This window comes from Heterocephalus glaber, unplaced genomic scaffold (genome assembly GCF_053883595.1).
Source record: "Heterocephalus glaber isolate CG9 unplaced genomic scaffold, H.glaber_assembly_v1.0 deba00001124, whole genome shotgun sequence".
Classification (NCBI taxonomy): domain Eukaryota; kingdom Metazoa; phylum Chordata; class Mammalia; order Rodentia; family Bathyergidae; genus Heterocephalus; species Heterocephalus glaber.
The window spans coordinates 843,662-861,007 of record NW_028258197.1 but is presented as its reverse complement, the minus strand read 5'-3'; the positions used below and the strand labels follow the sequence as shown (position 1 = coordinate 861,007).

Below are 17,346 nucleotides of genomic sequence, written 5' to 3'. Positions count from 1 at the left end.
AAGGGTAGGGGAAAGGAAAGAAGGGAAAAGAAAAAATATGAGAAAAGGAAAAAAATGGAAACAAAGTCTTTGCAAATAGGAAAGGGTGGAGGGGGTGAAGGGAGGGCAGGGGAAGGGGAAAAAAATAAGAACCAAGATACTCATGTAATGGCACAAGATCCCAATGATGAATGTAACTGTATTTTATACCTAAAATGTACCAATAAACTTAATGGGAAAAAAATAAAAAACAAGCAAACAAAAAAACCTAGTTCCTCTTCTTTCCACTACAGCATTTTTCTGTAAAATTTTTTTTCCTTCTCATGGCAAATGCAATACATTCTACTGCCTGGCTTACTATCATGATCAGAATCTGGAACTAATTTCCTAATGAATCAGCATGAAGTAGGTTGAGCAGCATGCCCACAAGCACAGTTGTCTGTTGAACAACATAGTCACAAAGGTAATAAAACTCCAGCCTCATCAGATTTTCAGTCTCTCTGATGAGTCACACACAGTGTGAGAAACAGTCATATTTGGCTTATCTTATTTCTGTGTCAGAATAAACTCTACATTGGCTAGTTATGTTGTTAGAATCTTGTTACCAGGAACTCAGTATTAATTTTAACTTTTGAAAACACCTACTTTATTAAAGATTCTTTTAAGAAAAGAGTAGCATGGAGGAGTAGAAATCACAACCTACTAGGATGCCACAAACTAGGTTTTACCCAATAGAATGGGAAACAATTTCATATACAGTGGTTTGCTGAGTTCATAAGGATTCTCAAATTAGGGTCAAGTTCAAAAGAAAAGAGTGGTGGGGTGGTGGTGATAAATTAATAATGTCTGCCATGGACGCAAGGATGGGGAGTGGTGGTAGTTACTATATTTTAGTATTTTAGTCTCTCTTCTCTTCACGTACCCAATAACTATGACTTTGGACAAGTGATTCAGTTCCTTTAAGGCCTACATAGTCAAATGAGCAAAATGACATATGAAAGCAGAGTGACTAGACTATCTGATATCATCAAGTCTTTTGTCAGGTATAAGGTTTGAGATTATAGTTTTACTTTTTTATTTTGTTTTGTTTTGTTTGCTTTGAGACAAGGTCTTGCTATGTAGCCCAAACTAGTCTTGAACTCATGATCTTGACTCAGGATCCCAAGTGCTAGGATTACAGATGAGTGCTAATCACCTTAAAAAATGTCAATAATTTTTTTTTTTGGTACCGGGGATTGAACTCGAGACCTTGTGCTTGCGGAGGCAGGTGCTGGAACCACTGAACTAAATTCCTGACCCCTGCAATAAAAAATTTAAAAGTGGGCCAGGGATTTAGCTCAGTGGTTTCACTGCCTGCTGTGCAAGCACAAGGAACTGAGTTGAATCCCTGGTACCAAAAAAAAAAAAAAAAAAAAAGTAATTCTGTTCTAAGACAAAGAGATGAAAAATGTCAAAAAATTTTAATATCTGAACAATAATGAGGAAATCTGTTAAATGGCTATCGTAAGAACAGCTTGTGATGGGCCAGTAACAATTATTTAGGAAAACACAGGAACATTCTAAATATCTATGAAGATGTTGAATATTAAGGAAATAGCATCGTGAGAATACACATAAACCTCATCCTAGCCTTGCCTTGAGAAGAAACTGTGATGAGGTCTTCTATTTGTGAAATGTTCAATAAAGAACACTTCTCATTACTTTGAATACCCATGCTCCATGCTGTAAGTATAAAATAGGCTCAGAATTGTTTATTATAGATCTATGTCTTACCTGGGATCACAGAGAAATTTGGTTTTCTCTCCTTCTTCTCTCCAGATAAGCCATTCTCGAAAAGAAGGGTGTACAAACATACGAGTCATGTCTCTGCGCTTGATTAGGAACATGGAGAGGTTCTCCATTCTCTGCTGAAAATCTTCCCATTCTAGTGTGCCTTCAATGCTACCAGCATTGATGGCCTGAAAGATATGCTCATCAGTCAGTGGGTGGAGAGAGGCCACTGCCACATTCAGGAGAGGCATCACCCGGTCAAAGGAAGACTGGGTTGGGAACTTCATATTGCACTGGAGTAAGTATACCTCTGAGAGTGAAACAGGAACTACTTTGTAGCTAGAGCTCTTTAACACTAGATAGCCTTTCTCTATGAGGTCAAATGTGAGTTTCAGATATAGATAAGACCCTTGACTGAGGGTCTTGAGATGAGAACTGAGCTTGCCAAATGTAGTATTGTCCATTTTGCCATTAAGTGAAATGTTATTCTGGATCTCTGAGCTGCTGTGTATCCGGTGCAGGATGTAAGCCTGCAGGTCCTGGTCTATGGCTTCATTCTCTTCTAGTCGATCCAAAAAAATCCTATGGAAAGGCAGCAACTTGGTAATTTCCTAAAACAGATGGAGAAAGAGAGAGACAGAAAGACCTTCAGTTTCCCCTAACTCTTGTGATAAACTATGACATCTACAAATTTACTCTGAACTTCTTAGTGGTCAAAGAAAAGAGGAAAACATGATCAAGTATTAGTATCCACAGATTAAAACAAATTAGCTACAGAGGAGGGATACAAAACACTTTTCCTAATATTGAGACTTAAGAAAAATTTTCATGGGTCTTTGTAAAGAGACTTTAAAAACCAACTCATGGTTGGTATTCTAAACAACCTTCCCATTTTAGAGTTCAAATGGAAAATGGAGTGCTGCGTAACTCTGGTTGTAAGCCAGTTTTTCAGTATAAACCATAGCATAAAGTCAATTCAGTTAGAGGAATGTGTAAGGATTCAAAGAATATCATGTAACAATGTGGCTTTTAATAAAAAAGAAAAACAAAACAGAATGTGGCTTTCTAACCTTTCTCATAAAATGATTATATTTAACACAGGCCTTCTCCAGATTCTTGAGTTGAAAGGAACACTTCTAATAGTAGAAAGCTGGGTATTTTGGGATCGGCTTGGAAATTATGTTGGGGGAAGGTGGCTTAGTGATGACCCTTATGTAATGGATTCCATCTTTTCTTATGTCCAAATAGACTTTGCTCCTGCAAGTACTCATTCTTTCTTTGCACCCATTTCTTCTTCTCAACTGAGTCACACAGATATGTATATACCCTATATACCTCCTTCCATCTACAGTATTACCCTCTGATTCTGTTCTCATTTTCAGTAAAATTTATAGAAAAGTTTTCTCTATATGGTATTTCTAACCCCCCTCATCCTATTCTCTTATTTGTTCCAATCAGGCTTCACTGGAATGGTTCTTGTCAAGTAATCCTGACTTTTCCATATCAGTTAATTACTTTTCAGTTCTTAAATTCCTCATTCTCTAAGCAGTGTTTGACAGAACCACACCTTTCTGTATCTTTTCTGAGTTACTTTCTGCAGCTTGCTTCCATAGCATGCTCTTCTCACTTTTCTCTTAGCATGCTAGACACTCTTAACCAGCCTCTCTTACTATCTTTCATTTTCATTTTCCAGCCTTTCCTCACCAGTTTAAGTTCCTATTCTCATTCCCCAGAACAGAGTACTTTGCTTTAAATATCATCAAATGGAAACAAAGCTTGTGTACATAGGGAGAGGAGGGACCTTGAGGGGGAGAAATGGGATAAAATAAAATTTAATAAAAAAATAAATAAATATCATCAATTTGTGGATGATGCATAACTTTGTTTCCAGATTAGTTATCTTCCCTGAGTTCCCATCTTATATCTCTGTATACTCAACAGTTATACTCAGATGTTTCACAAACTTAATGTGACTAAATCAGAACTACTAAATTCTGTCTCAACCATAAACCTTTCTCATGTCAATAAATGGCATTACCATTGGCACTACCACCAAAGTCCTGGAGGTATATGTAATTTTTTTCCCCTCAAACCAACAATTCTATTCATTTGCTCAGCTGAACCTCAGAATCCATTCTTGAATCCTGTTTTTCATAACCAAAATCTGTCCATCAAGTCCTGACTCTCCTTCAAAATATATTGCAAATATGACACTTCACATGGTCTCTATCATTACCACTCTAGTGTAAGTTAGTCATCATCATCTTTCACCTACATTTCTGCTTGCATTCCTCTTTGTTTTTCTGGTAGCACTGGGGATCAATCAAGCCCAGGGGCTTGCCTATGCAAAGGAAGTGATGTACCACTGAGCCACGTCCCCATTCCTTTACTTACATTCTTGGTCCCCTACATTTTATTATTACACAGCCAGCAGATGAAGAGATCTTTTAAAAAGGTACATAATATTTCATCACTTCATAAGGGTCCTTGGACAGGCTTTTCCTATCTGCCCTTTATAAAACAACTATCATCTCCACTTATCCCTTTACTTCATTTTATTTTTTTGTCATAACATTTAACACTACCTGTAATTTTAGTATACGTTTAGTTTTTTTTTTTTTTGGTATTGGGGATCGAACTTGGGTCTTTGCGCCTGCATAGCAGGTGGTGAAACCACTAAGCTAAATCCCTGGCCCTATATGTTTAATTTTTACTTTTTTGTGTTTTAAACTAGAACATAAGGTTTATGAAGGCAAGGATATTGTGTGTCTTATTAACTGATGAATCTTCAACTTCTAGAACAGTACCTGATGCAATCCAAGTACTTAAGAAATGTTTGTAGAAATAACCTATGAATTACTTCAGAATGTCAATGCAGAAAGAAATAATATTTTCCCTGTACTGGGGACTGAACCTAGGACCTCATTCATGTGAGGCAAATGTTCTACCACTGGGCCAAATCTCCAGCCCAGGAAAATAATTTAAAAAAATTCTTAGTTGAAGGACTAGGGATGTAGCTCAGTGGTAGAATGCTTGCCTAGCATGTATGAGGCCTTGGGTTCAATCTATGTAAAGACACTGACATATGGACTTTGTAGATTAATACGTATGGTACTTTTCCTCTTCCTCGGCATAAAAAAATTAAAGTTATCTGTTCAACCCAGATATACTTAAAATTTCTTCCGCAATTGCACATGGCATTAAGTGAAAGTATATCTGAGGATAATACTGCATAAGCATACATTTGGTAAAAACAGAGATTATGTTTCTGAAGCCTTCTTCTATTTTTATCTTTTATCTTCAACAATCAAACTATTGGACAATTAGTTGTAAAGATGCATTTATGTTGACTCATACACATTCTTTAACTCAAACTACTTTGAGATTAATAATAAACACAAGATGGGCTGGGGATTTAGCTCAGCGGCGCCACATCTGCCTAGAAAGTGCAAGGTCCTGAGTTTTGATTCCTGGTACCCAAAAAATCCAAAAACCCAAAAAACTAAAAAACAAACAAAAAACCCCCACAAGTAAGGATACAGAAATAGAGTTTTTGATCATGGAAGGCAGTAAAAACAACCTGCAAAATATAGGAATAACAAGGGCCTGGGATAAGGGAAAAGAGGGACTTAATGCAAGACTCTTTTTTGTGTATTAGCAATTATCGCAGGGAGTTGTGTCAAAATAGTGGGATGGGTGAATAATATATATTGATCAAAAGAGAATTTTTTGGGTGGTATTGGGGACTGAACCCAGGGCATTACAACACATGGTAGGAAAGTCCTCTAGCACTGAGTTACATCATCAGCTTTTTTTATTTTTTATTTTGAGACAGGGTCTCTCTAAGTTGTTCAGGCTATCCTCAAGCTTGTGCTCTTCATGTTTCAGCCTCCCAAAGAGCTGGGATTATAGGCATGTACCAGCATGCCTGGTGAGGGACACCCCCGCCCCCAAAAACCCTGTGTGAATATGTAAAGAATACCAATTTGGCTACAATAACAATGGTGGGAAAGGTGGAGTTATTTATCCTTAGACCATATATTTCTTCAGACTTTAGTTCCAGCTGGTCCTTCATCTAGGCCAGCGATGGCGAATCTTTTAGAGCTCTCAATGATATAACAGCCTGCTGCTGCACACATGCTATAGGTCCACCACCACTGACTATGCCATTAAGTGACCAGTCAGTAAACAAGGAAGATAATTAAATTTAATCTAAAGCCCTAATATTGTCAATCTTTGTTAGAAGATAGCATGTCAACCTTTATGGTACAGAAAAGTTGTTTAAGTAGAAGCAGAGGGAAGAACCAAAAAATCGGTCTTGAGATGGTGGGTTGAACTGGATTTTGCATAGCATTAAATGATTTAGAAGTGAGACGAGAGCCAAAGTGTTAGGGATTTTCTTTGTACTGCTGTCCTCAGGATAATTCTAGGAAACAGGGACATTTTACCAAACCTTATCCAGAGGACTGGGAATGGGAATTTAAGTTATATACAGAAAGATCATAACTCTTACTCTTTGGGAACTACTCTTGGTAGAGCTCTAGGATATAGTACTGGTTTAGAAAGCATCTTTGCTAAGGAGACTAGAGTCTAGAATTTTTTCAGTTTAAGCCCTTTCCAAGGGAAATAATTTATTGTTCAAAAGCAAACAAACACATACCTGTAAACTGGTCCTAACTGTTACAATTAGTTTGAGCCAAGAAGGAAATTTTCCAATCATTTTACTCAGAAATGATACAATTGTATCCCCATAATCCGGTTTGTGAAATTCTGCTTCATTTAATCCATCAATTAAAATGATGAAATCTTCATCTGGGATTTTTCTCTCTGAGATAGAAAGAAACAAATTACTTAATAATTACCAAGTAGATAGGTGAGTTCTTACTGGGTCTTTGATCATCTATCTGGCCAGAAAAAAATATTAGAAAAGGCCTCTCATGATGCCTTGAATGCTCAGGGTAAATAACTTTATAAAGACATGAAGTAATTCATTTAGTGAATTCAATTGTGTTGTTTTTTTCCTGGAATAAAAGTTTTTGCTACATATATGTGAGTATATGAGTCATCATTTTCAGGAATATCCATATTAAGTAAGTTGTGAGACAATCTGAGCATTGGAGTTGTAAGAATTTGCATATGGAAATTCATTTTTCTCTCACACATGAAAAAGCTAGATAGAACATGTCTGGTTTTCTTTTTCCTTATCTGATAGCACTAAAGAGAATACTGTCATATGTTATTTTGGGAATTTCCCATAAAAAGGTTTAAACTTAAAGTGTAAAGCAGTATAGAAGACTACATGTGACTATACAGTGGAAAGGAAGGGATGAACAGAAGTGATAACCAACACAGACCTGAACCCGGCAGGTTACATAAGAAGATCTTTGTAGCTTCCTAAATAGACTACACTCAAAGTAACCTCAATGAGCCAGTGTCAGTTCCCAGAGTTCCCAGGGAAGACGTCATATGGGGAAAAAAAAAATCTGCTATTTGTATTCAGTACCTTTCTGGCTTGCACCTGATCCTAAATTGACAAAATCAGTTTATTTCTGGGGCTAGGCCAAAGAAGGAGCTTAGTGAGACTTTAGGTTTCTATTCTCATTAAATGCTTATCAATTCTTGAACAACACCGAGCAATTAGAATTTTAAAAATCCCTAGATTGAATGAACATTTTAGTATAAATCAATTGTGAGTGGTAAATAAAAGTTACTATTTGGCAGGACCTTACAGGTTTTGAAGAGAAGGAAGCAAGAAGTCATTAAATGTCTGATATAGAAATAGGTTTTATCTGTGGAGAAAAAAAATGAAGCTGAGTTCAGAATAAAAAGTCAATAGACTTCAAAACAAGATAGGCTCTTTTTGTCTTTATGAGAGTCAAAAACAAATTATACATGCTATTTTTGTTTTACATTTGAACATACACAGATCTTTTACAATGATTAATAAGTATTTACATTTTTCCTGTAACACACAACCTTTGTATAAAGGAATTGAATTCCAATACTCAGTACTAAATACTCAATACTTAAATTGTTGCTTTATTGTGGTGACATTTTAGGAAATGAACTATGGATTCCAGCTCTATTAACAACAATTATTAATGAAATAGCATTCTAGCTAATGTAAGATTATGAAAAAAAATACTCCTTTAGGGAGTCCAAAGAATTAAGAAAAAAAGAAGACTTGCTTGGAACTAATTGGGATTTACTCAAACAATTGGGGGGGTTGTTATTTTTTTTGATTTTAAGGACTCTGGCTCCTTTTAGCTTAACTATGTCTTTTACGTCTACCAGAAGAATTTTCTATTTGTGACTTCTTGGCCGAACACCAACACTTATTCCTGCCCAGTGATATGGTAGAGCTGTCCTGTGTATGGTTCAGGAGAGTCCACTGCAATATTTTCAAGAATTGGTTCTTAAACAGCCAGTAGTTTGAAAGTGGCTATGGTGAGAATTTTTTTTTTTTTGGTACCGGGGATCAAACTTGGGTCCTTGAGCTTGCGCAGCAGGCGGCAAAACCACTGAACTAAATCCCGGCCCCTATGGTGAGAATTTTTATACAGTGGAAATCGGCAATCATTAAAATGAGTCTTCCTGCTTAGATGGCTGTAAAAAATTTACCAGCACACAACCGCCTACATTCATCAACTCTATATCTCCTTTAACTTCACATGGGTTCCTTCCTAAGAAAGACATAATCTTCAAGGAGAGAAAAAGGCTGCTCATAATATATCTGTAGAGATTTTTTTTTAAAGGGAAAAAACAGTACAAATACATTCTCAAGAATAAACATCAAGAATGTGCTCTAAAGTAGTGGCAGGTGTGGTGGTTCATGCTTGTAATCCTAGCAGTTGAGAAGCTGAGGCAGGAGGATTGCCTAGAATTTGAAACCAGCCTGGGGTACGAAGTGAGTTCAAGACCAAGCCTAAATTACATGGTGAGTTGTGAGGCTGTCTCAAAAAAAAAAAAAAAAAAGATGTGTTGTAAAGCATGATCTAGAAATTTTAATGAATAATTCATTTGCTAATAAAATTAATCTTTCATTTGCACCAATTCCCAGTAGAAAATATTATTCATCCCAGGAGTAAAAGAGACAATATGTCATTTCTTTTTTTTTAAAAGAGGAATATTTTTTCCTTCTAATCAAGATCAAGAAGTTCCTCTAAATCCTGGCTCCCCCTCAAATATTCTCCTTCTCCTTTGAAGGAATTACCTATGAATTATAGGTGTATGAGATATCAACAAATATTTCATCAGTTAAGTAGTAAAAAAGGCATGTTGATCTAGAGATATATTTTTTTAAGATTCATAACAATAAATGAAAAGAATTTTCTAATGCTACTAATACTGTAAAACAATGAAAACTATTCCCCCAAAATTCCTTTTTTTTGGTAAATGAGGGTTCTCAATTATATATTTAAGAGATGAGACTTTAATTATCTTTAGGCTTTGTCTTTCAAATGCAACCAGCCTTAGGAAAATGGTTCTGCATATTGATATTCAAGCTTTTGCAGATTTCATTCATTCATTCATTTTGTTTTTTTGGGATAGGGTCTTGCTATTATGTTTTGAAATCACTGTGTAGCCCTGGCTGGCCTTGAACTCACAGCAATTCTCCTGCCTCACTTACCTAAGTGCTGGGATTACAGGCATGCACCACTCTGCTTGGCAGGAGATTTTTTTCTTTTCTTTTTTTTTTTTTCAGTTCTGGGGATTGAACTCAGGACCCTGTGCTCGTGAGGCAGGCATGGTGTCACTGAGGTAAATCCCTGGCTCAGATTTTTAAATAATATGCTAATTTAGGAACTTTTATAAGATTTTAATAATGAAGACTAAAAAAAAATAGGGACTAACAAAGGACTGCTACTTCATATTTTGGTATATAAGAATATTTAAAATACAATTACTATCCATTATCAACTTTTTTTCATAGAATAAAAATATTTCAACATTACAAATTAAAGACATTAAACTTTCTATACATTTAAAATATATGTAAAACCATACTATATCTACATCCACACAAATTCTAGGCAGTACCCATTTAAAAATTTTTGTCATGGATTAACTGAAAATTTTAAATGAACTGGTTCTTAAGAGTTATTGCTCTGACATGTTACTACAAGGGCTTCACAAGCCCCTGAACCTCTGTTTTTAATCACTTAAAAATATGCATCACTAAGGATTTCTCATTGCCTACAATTACATATATACTGAGCAAATACTTGAACTGTCTTCTTTAGTAGTCCCTTTCTTAGACCTTATCTAGTTGTCTAAGGAAAATAATAATTACAAAGACTGCTGGAGAAAGAGAAGGTAGCTAGTAGTAAAGTTAGAACTGAACCATAGAGCATAAGATTATACTTAGTGTACTGCATAGAAATAATTAAAAGTGAAAAGACTCAGGTACATTTTTATCAGAAAAGCTTTGCATTGTATCTAAATTATCTTTTGGTTATAAAAACAAATCATTACTTCATTTCATATTTGTGGCTGAAGCAAAAGCGTGCTGAGAAACTTCAGAAGCATTTCATTTGCTTTCTGTCTGCACATGGGTCTATGTGTTTTAATCACTATACTTGTGAAAAGTATTATGAGAAATATTGACTCTAATTTTTAAAAGAAAAATATACAGTTTGAAATCTGGCTCCTGACTGTACATTGCACATGTTTTACATGGAACTTTGCTGGAAAGAAAACTCTAACATTAAAAAATTTTATTTTAAAAATTACTGCAATAAAATTTATATACAGTGAATTGAGAGTATCTAATTATAGAATTTAGAGGTTTCATAAATATATGCTCTCATATAACCAACACCCTGATCAAAATGTATAGCATCTCCCTCATCCAAATGTAATGTTTGAGACTCATATACACTGTTGAATGTATTATTAGCCTGTCCCTTTTTATTCCTAACAAATATTCTATTGAACAAATATGCAATTTGTTCATGGATTCTACTAATGGACATCTGGGTTGTTTCCAGTTTTTGACTATGAATAAAGCTGCCAGAAACATTCTTTCTTTTGTTTGTTTTTGAGACAGGATCTCACTATGCAGTAGAAACATTTTTGTACAAGTCTTTTCGCAGACATTAATTTCCCTTAAGTAAACATTCAGGAACAGAACTGCTTGGCCATAAAGTAGATATATAGTTAACTTTATAAGAAATTGCCAAATATATTTCCAAAGTAGTACCATTTTATAGTACCACCAACAGTAAATGAAAGTTCTAGTAATTTGTTATTCTCACCAATGTTTGATGCTCACTCTTTTTAGTTTTACAAATTCCAACTGGCATGAAGTAAAATGTAATTTTAAATTAATTTTCCTGATAACTAATGACATTAAGCACATTTTCATGTCCTTGTATGCTATTACCATATGTTCATTTGTAAGGTGTCTAAATATAAAATCCATTTCAAAATTGGATTGTTAGATGGGCATGATGATACCTGCCTACACATGCTGGTATAGCATATAGCATGATGGTACAGTTATTCAGGACACTGAGGCAGAAGGATCTCAAGTTCAAGGCCAGCCTGGACAACCTAGCAAGACCCTGTCTCAAAATAAAATAAAATAAAAAGGGCTAGGGATATGTAGTTCAGTGAAAGTGTATGAGGTCCTGGGGTTAATGCCCAGCACCACAAAATAAACAAATAAAATAAATGAAAAATAAAAAGTGGATTATCTTTTCATTATTGACTTGTATGTGTTCTTTAGGTATTGTGGACACAAGTCCTTTTTTTCACTGTCACACACACACATACACACACAGATGAATATTTTCTTCATTTTTGTGACCTGCCTTTTTTTTCTTAGTGTTAGCTTTTGCTGAGAAGATATTTTTAATTTTGATGAAATCTATCACCTTTTGTTTTCATGTGAATTATATCTCCAGCCTTGTTTATTTAAAATTTTGAGACAGGGACTCACTAAACTGTCCAGGCTGGTCTTAAACTTGTAATCCTACAGCCTCAGCCTCTTGAGTAGCTGATGTTACAAGTATGTACTATAGTACCTAGCTATTCATCACCTTTTAAAATTTTCCTAAGAAGTCTTTACCTATTGCAAGTTGTGAGCATATCCTATGTTTTTTCTATTACTTCTAGAGATTAAGGTGTTTTTTTTTAGAGATTAAGCTTTTTAAATCTTTTTCATCCATCTTAAATTTATTTTTGTGTACTGTGTAAGAATTGACATTTTTTTTTTGTAGTACTGGGGATTGAGGCCAGGGGCCTTCTACCACTGAGTTATATCCCCAGCCTATTTTATTTTATTATTTTTTATTTTGAGATGGTGGCATCGCCTTGAACTTGTAATCTTCTTGCCTCGGCCTCCCAAGTAGCTGGGTAACAGGTATGTGCTACCACACCACAAAACATTACTGCCACTACACTTGGATGAAACTATTTTTTTCCTCCTATATATGTATCTAGTGGTACCAGTACCATCTAATAGCAAGAATTCTCTTTCCCAAATTGTCTTGGAACCTTTGAGAAGATGAATAGATTGCATTTTTGTGTGGGTTTATTTCTGTATTCTCCATTCTGCTCCACAGTTCTGCTTTCTATCCTTGTGTGATCACCACCCTGTCAATGGAACATTAGAGCTAACTCAAGCTAGCTTATGAACTGCTTAAATTTTATGCATCAAATAAGCTTTTTGCCCCTAAGATGGTTGTTAAACATTTAGGGAAACATTACTGCCTGTCATGATTATTGCAGTAATCTGCAATGCTCTAAGTCTTGAAATGAAATGCTTTCAATTTTTCAACTTTTTAAAGTTATTCTTGTTTTCTATTCTCTTCTTGTTCTTATTTAGCTATTCTTGTTTTCTATGATTTTCTATTTGTTGTAAATTTCACATAAAAATCCTACTGGGATTGTGATAGAAATCACGGGAATCTATAGGCCAGTTTGAGGAAAAACTGATAACCTTCCAACCCATACATACAGCATATCTTTTTCATTTACTAAATTCTTTAATTTCATTCTGCAATGTTTTCACTGTGCTTTCACTGTGATGGTCTCACACATCTTTCGTTAAATTTATTCTTACATATTTCACGGTTTTGATGCTACTTAAAATATCTGTTCTAGCTATCTTTGCTATGTCAAACAGCTACGAGTTGAGTGGGAGGGCTGGAATCATTTGGGGGCTTCTTCACACACACATTTTGTGTCAGGATTAGAATGATATGAAAACTGGAATAATCAAATGGATTCTCAATATGGTTTATATTTCTTTATAGCATGGTGATTTCAGGTTAGCCAGACTCTTCCTTATAATTAAAGTTTTGCATTTATTAATTCTAGTAGGATTTTTTGTAGATTCTAAAGTTTTGTAGGCAAATAATAAAGACAGCTTTATTTCTTCCTTTCCAATCTTTATAATATTTGCTGGCTTATTTTCTTAACATACTAGTTGGGACTATCAGCGGAATGTTTAAGTGGTGAGATTGAGGGGACACTGCCCTGGTCTTGATCTTAGAAGAAAAGTATTCAATATTTTACCCATTAGATTTATGTTTTTTGGAGTTGCCCTTAATCAAACCAAGCTTTCTTCTATTCCTAGTTTGCATGATTATTATCATTAATTGATGTAGTATTTTGTCAAATGCTTTTCTGCATTTATTAAGATGCTTATAGGGATAATCATTTTTGTTCTGTTAATATGACAAATTATACTGATTAGCTTTTAAATGTTAAGCTAATATTGCATCTTGATCAAGCAGGGCTATTAATTTGCTATCAGTTTTTGTTTGTTTTTTCCAGTACTGGAGATTGAATCCAGAGCTTTGGCACTGACTTAATCTCAACCCCTTTTAAAATTTTGAGACAGTGTCTGTCTAAGGTGCTAAATTGTCCAAGTTAGGCTTGTACTCCTGTCTCAGTCTCTCATAGTACTGGGATTATGGGCATGAGCCACAATGCCTGGCAGATTATTGAGTCCTGATTATTCTATCTCTTAACTCCGGTCACTTGTGGCCTATTCTTCTCTCTGCTGCTTCTGCATTATTTTCTCACATCTTTTATTTTCTTACACCTTGACCATTAAAACAAGTCACCTCCTTCCCCTTCTCACCACCCTCTCAGAGGCTCTTTCTTCACTGCCTGACCTTCTGCAATGCAATTCTAATTGTGGCTTTCCTGTATGTAAATTTTTCATGGCTAATCTCTTCTATGGCCCACCATATGAACCTGTAGTTGAAAAAAAGTTTTAAACTTAAATAACATAAAGAACAATTTAGTCAAAGGGATAAGCACAGAAACAATCAGTTTTAATATTGCAAACAAATTATAATATCTGGCATAAAGTACATATTCAAATGTGCTTCAAAAAATATGAATTCTTATAATAAAATGTTGAGTATTAAATACAACAGATATTAAAAAAGGATCTAATGTCAATTTGGAAGGACATTAGTTTCTGAGTGGTGGGATAAGGTGAATCAGCAGGTGATTCACGAGTAAGGTAGCATTTAAACTGGTCTTTGAAAGATGGGTAGAATTGTGACAGGCAAAAATGTGGGGAGAAGGAATACTTTAAAAAGGAATTAATGAGTAAATATATGAAGGCAGGAAAATGTAGGGGACTGTTTAAGGACTGGTGAATATTTTAGTTTACATGTAAACAAGGGTTCACAAGGACAAAAGTGAATAATAAGGCTGGAAAGTAGGCTGGATCTAGGCCATCAAGTACCCTGAATACAAGACTAAGAAGCCAGAAGTTAATTCAGTATGGATTTCTGAACTGGAAAATTAAGGGATCAGAGCAATGTTTTATGAAGCTTTATCTGGAAGCAATACATAAAGTTTAGAAGACTGGAGTGACTAAGGCAGAGCTTCCCTAATAGGTAGCCCATAAATGGGTTAGAAGTATGCTTAAAATCCAGTCTTTGGTCTGGGATTTAGCTCAGTGGTTCCGCCCCCTGCCTCACAAGCACAAGGTCCTGAGTTCGATCCCCGGTACCAAAAAAACCCAAACCAAAACAAACCAGTCTTTTAGCCAGCACTAGGTGGTACATGCCTGTAGTAGTTCTAGCTACTTGGGGGCTGAGGTGGATCACTTGAGCCCAGGAAATTATATGCCAGCCTGGGCAAAATAGTGAGTTCCAGTCTAAAAAAACTAACAAAACCCCTCTTTGTATCCCTCAGGGTATCTGCGGCCTGGCACAGCTACAGCCCTAGAGCAAGTCATATCCAGTCATGAGTAATCATAAATTTTTATCCCAGTTTGCTATATAATTTTGTTATAAAACTTAAAGGTATTATAGTGTGGAAAAAAAAGCACTACACTAGAGAAGCAGAGAAGACCAGGAATGAGTAGTAATATAGATACAATGTTATGGGTAGCTGAATAATCCTTGGGGGTTATAATAGTAGGAACAAATTTGAAACAAGTGAATATAAGAAACATAATGAAGGCAGAATTCATAGAATTTAGAGATTAACTGATTTTTCAGGAAATATGCTTAAAATGTTTGTAGAAAAAATTCCAAATTCTTAAAAGGTTTAAAAGTGCCAGGGATTCAGCTCAGTGGTGCTGCTGCCTGCCCCACAAGCACAAGGTCCTGAGTTCTATCCCCAGTACCAAAACAAACAAACAACCACCAAAAAACAAAACAACAACAACAAAAACAATTAAAAGGTTTAAAAGGTATGATCAAGCTATAGGTAGAAGAAGATATAACAGAAGTAGAGACAGGGACCAGAGATTATCAGAGTTGAGAAGAAGGAGGAATCTGATATCTATGAAATCAGCAGTGAACTTGAAATACTTGAAGATGACTTTCAGGATTATAGAAATTATAAATACCTTTCTTTAAAGTACTTTTGAAGCCCTTGAGAGAGGTATGTAAGTATCTCAGGAATAAACAGGATTATTGAGGAATTTAATGCTTATTAAAATCCATACTCTGGCTTCTAGCACTGACATTGTTAAGAGGACAGAGAATAGAGACTTATGGAGACATGCACTACCTTTAAGGAGATGGCCGTATTTATGCTACATATGATGGAACCGCAGAGGAAAATGGGAGGAAAGGCATGAGCATGAGTGGGAATTAGATTCCACTTAATTTTGCTTCTTTTTTTTTTTTTTTTTTGGTACCAGGGATCGAACTTGGGACCTTGCACTTGGCGAGGCAGGTGGTGGAACCACTGAGGTAAATCCCCGGCCACAATTTTGTTTCATTTTAATAATGTAGTAATAATAGGGCTGGGGATTTAGCTCAGTGGGTTCCGCCACCTGCCTCGCAAGTGCAAGGACCTGAGTTTGATCTCTGGTACCCGCCCCCCAAAAAGTAATAATATGTAACTTATATACTATGAAATTTCTACCTTCTAAAATACGTCTCAAAGTATACAATTAAGTGATTTCTAGTATAAATACAGGGCTGTATGGGTAATAAAAAATATTACATAAAGACCAGGGTTGTTTCTAACCAAAACACTCTAACACTGAGGAGGAGTCACACTTTACTTACTTCATCTTTTGGGCCTCACACAAGTGACTGGAAGCTCTACTATGTACAAGGAAAATGAATTACATTTAAAAATAAAAATGAAAATTTTTATAAAGAAGGGAAGAAGTAATATTTCCTCTAAGAATTTGTTTCCAAGTAAAATCTTTTATCTCTTAACTGTATCCTGTGGAACATGAGCTATAGAACATTTAGTTTTGGCAACGTGATAAAAATAATCATTTCTATAGCATGACCCAGGTGATCCAGGGCTCCTTTGGTTTTCATTTGTACCTTTATGGAGATTCTCTAGGGGCTCCAGGACTCCTCTCCGGAAGGAAGCCATGGGGTCTTGAACACAGGACCGAAGGCTCAGCATGCTTTGCAGGTGAGGCTCTCGAAGAAGCTGTTCCCGATATGCTGTCAGCTGAGGTGAGCGGCAGAGTAGGGCAGCAACATTGTGGACAAATTCTGGTACCAGGCAAGTATAGGCATTATCTGCTTGACAATAGTGATAAGCAACCACCTACAAAAGAAATATTAAAATGCAAACAAACTTACCAGTAGCAACAGCTATGGTTATTATATGAACATTCTGTAACACTGTATTTTGTCTTTTTCTTGTAATTTTATTCAAGTAAATATCAAAGCTACTTATTCAATTGCCTAACTTATGTCAGATCAGGAATGTGACACATTTCTATTGTATATATATATATATGATATCATAAGCTAAAATTAAAATTTATAGATAAAAATTGAAATTTCCCTCTGGTTTATAATAGGAAGACTGAGACTCAAGATGTACATTAATATTACTGACATTTATTCAGCACAGAGCAGTATATGAAAGATTCTGATCTTGTAACAAAGTTTTAGGAATAAACTAATCAGAAACAATCATCTGTCTTCACAAATACATATGCTCATATCACTTTTGATTACAACTGTGTTATAAAAATGACTTTGATTTAAAAATTATCATGAAGTATTTTCTGAGAGCCCAATTACAGTGTCAAAATTAAAGAAAAGGAAGGAGGAAAAGGGTGAGATTTCTTTTTTGGTTTTTTGAGACAGGGTCTCGATGTGTTGCCCAGGCTGGCCTTGAATGCACAGTGATCTT

General features: G+C 35.4%; 1 protein-coding gene across 10 annotated transcripts in view; it reads right to left on the bottom strand.

Annotated features, from left to right (window-relative positions):
* The window catches only part of Tanc2 (tetratricopeptide repeat, ankyrin repeat and coiled-coil containing 2), a 469,601-nt gene that overhangs the window by 72,437 nt on the left and 379,818 nt on the right, over positions 1–17,346 (bottom strand). For all 10 annotated transcript variants that reach the window (XM_013067044.3, XM_013067047.3, XM_013067048.3 and 7 more), the window contains 3 exons: positions 16,518–16,749; positions 6,410–6,576; positions 1,753–2,360 (listed from right to left, as the gene is read on the bottom strand). In XM_013067044.3, the coding sequence (XP_012922498.1) occupies positions 1,753–2,360; positions 6,410–6,576; positions 16,518–16,749 (1,007 nt within the window). The remainder of the gene's footprint in view (positions 1–1,752; positions 2,361–6,409; positions 6,577–16,517; positions 16,750–17,346) is intronic.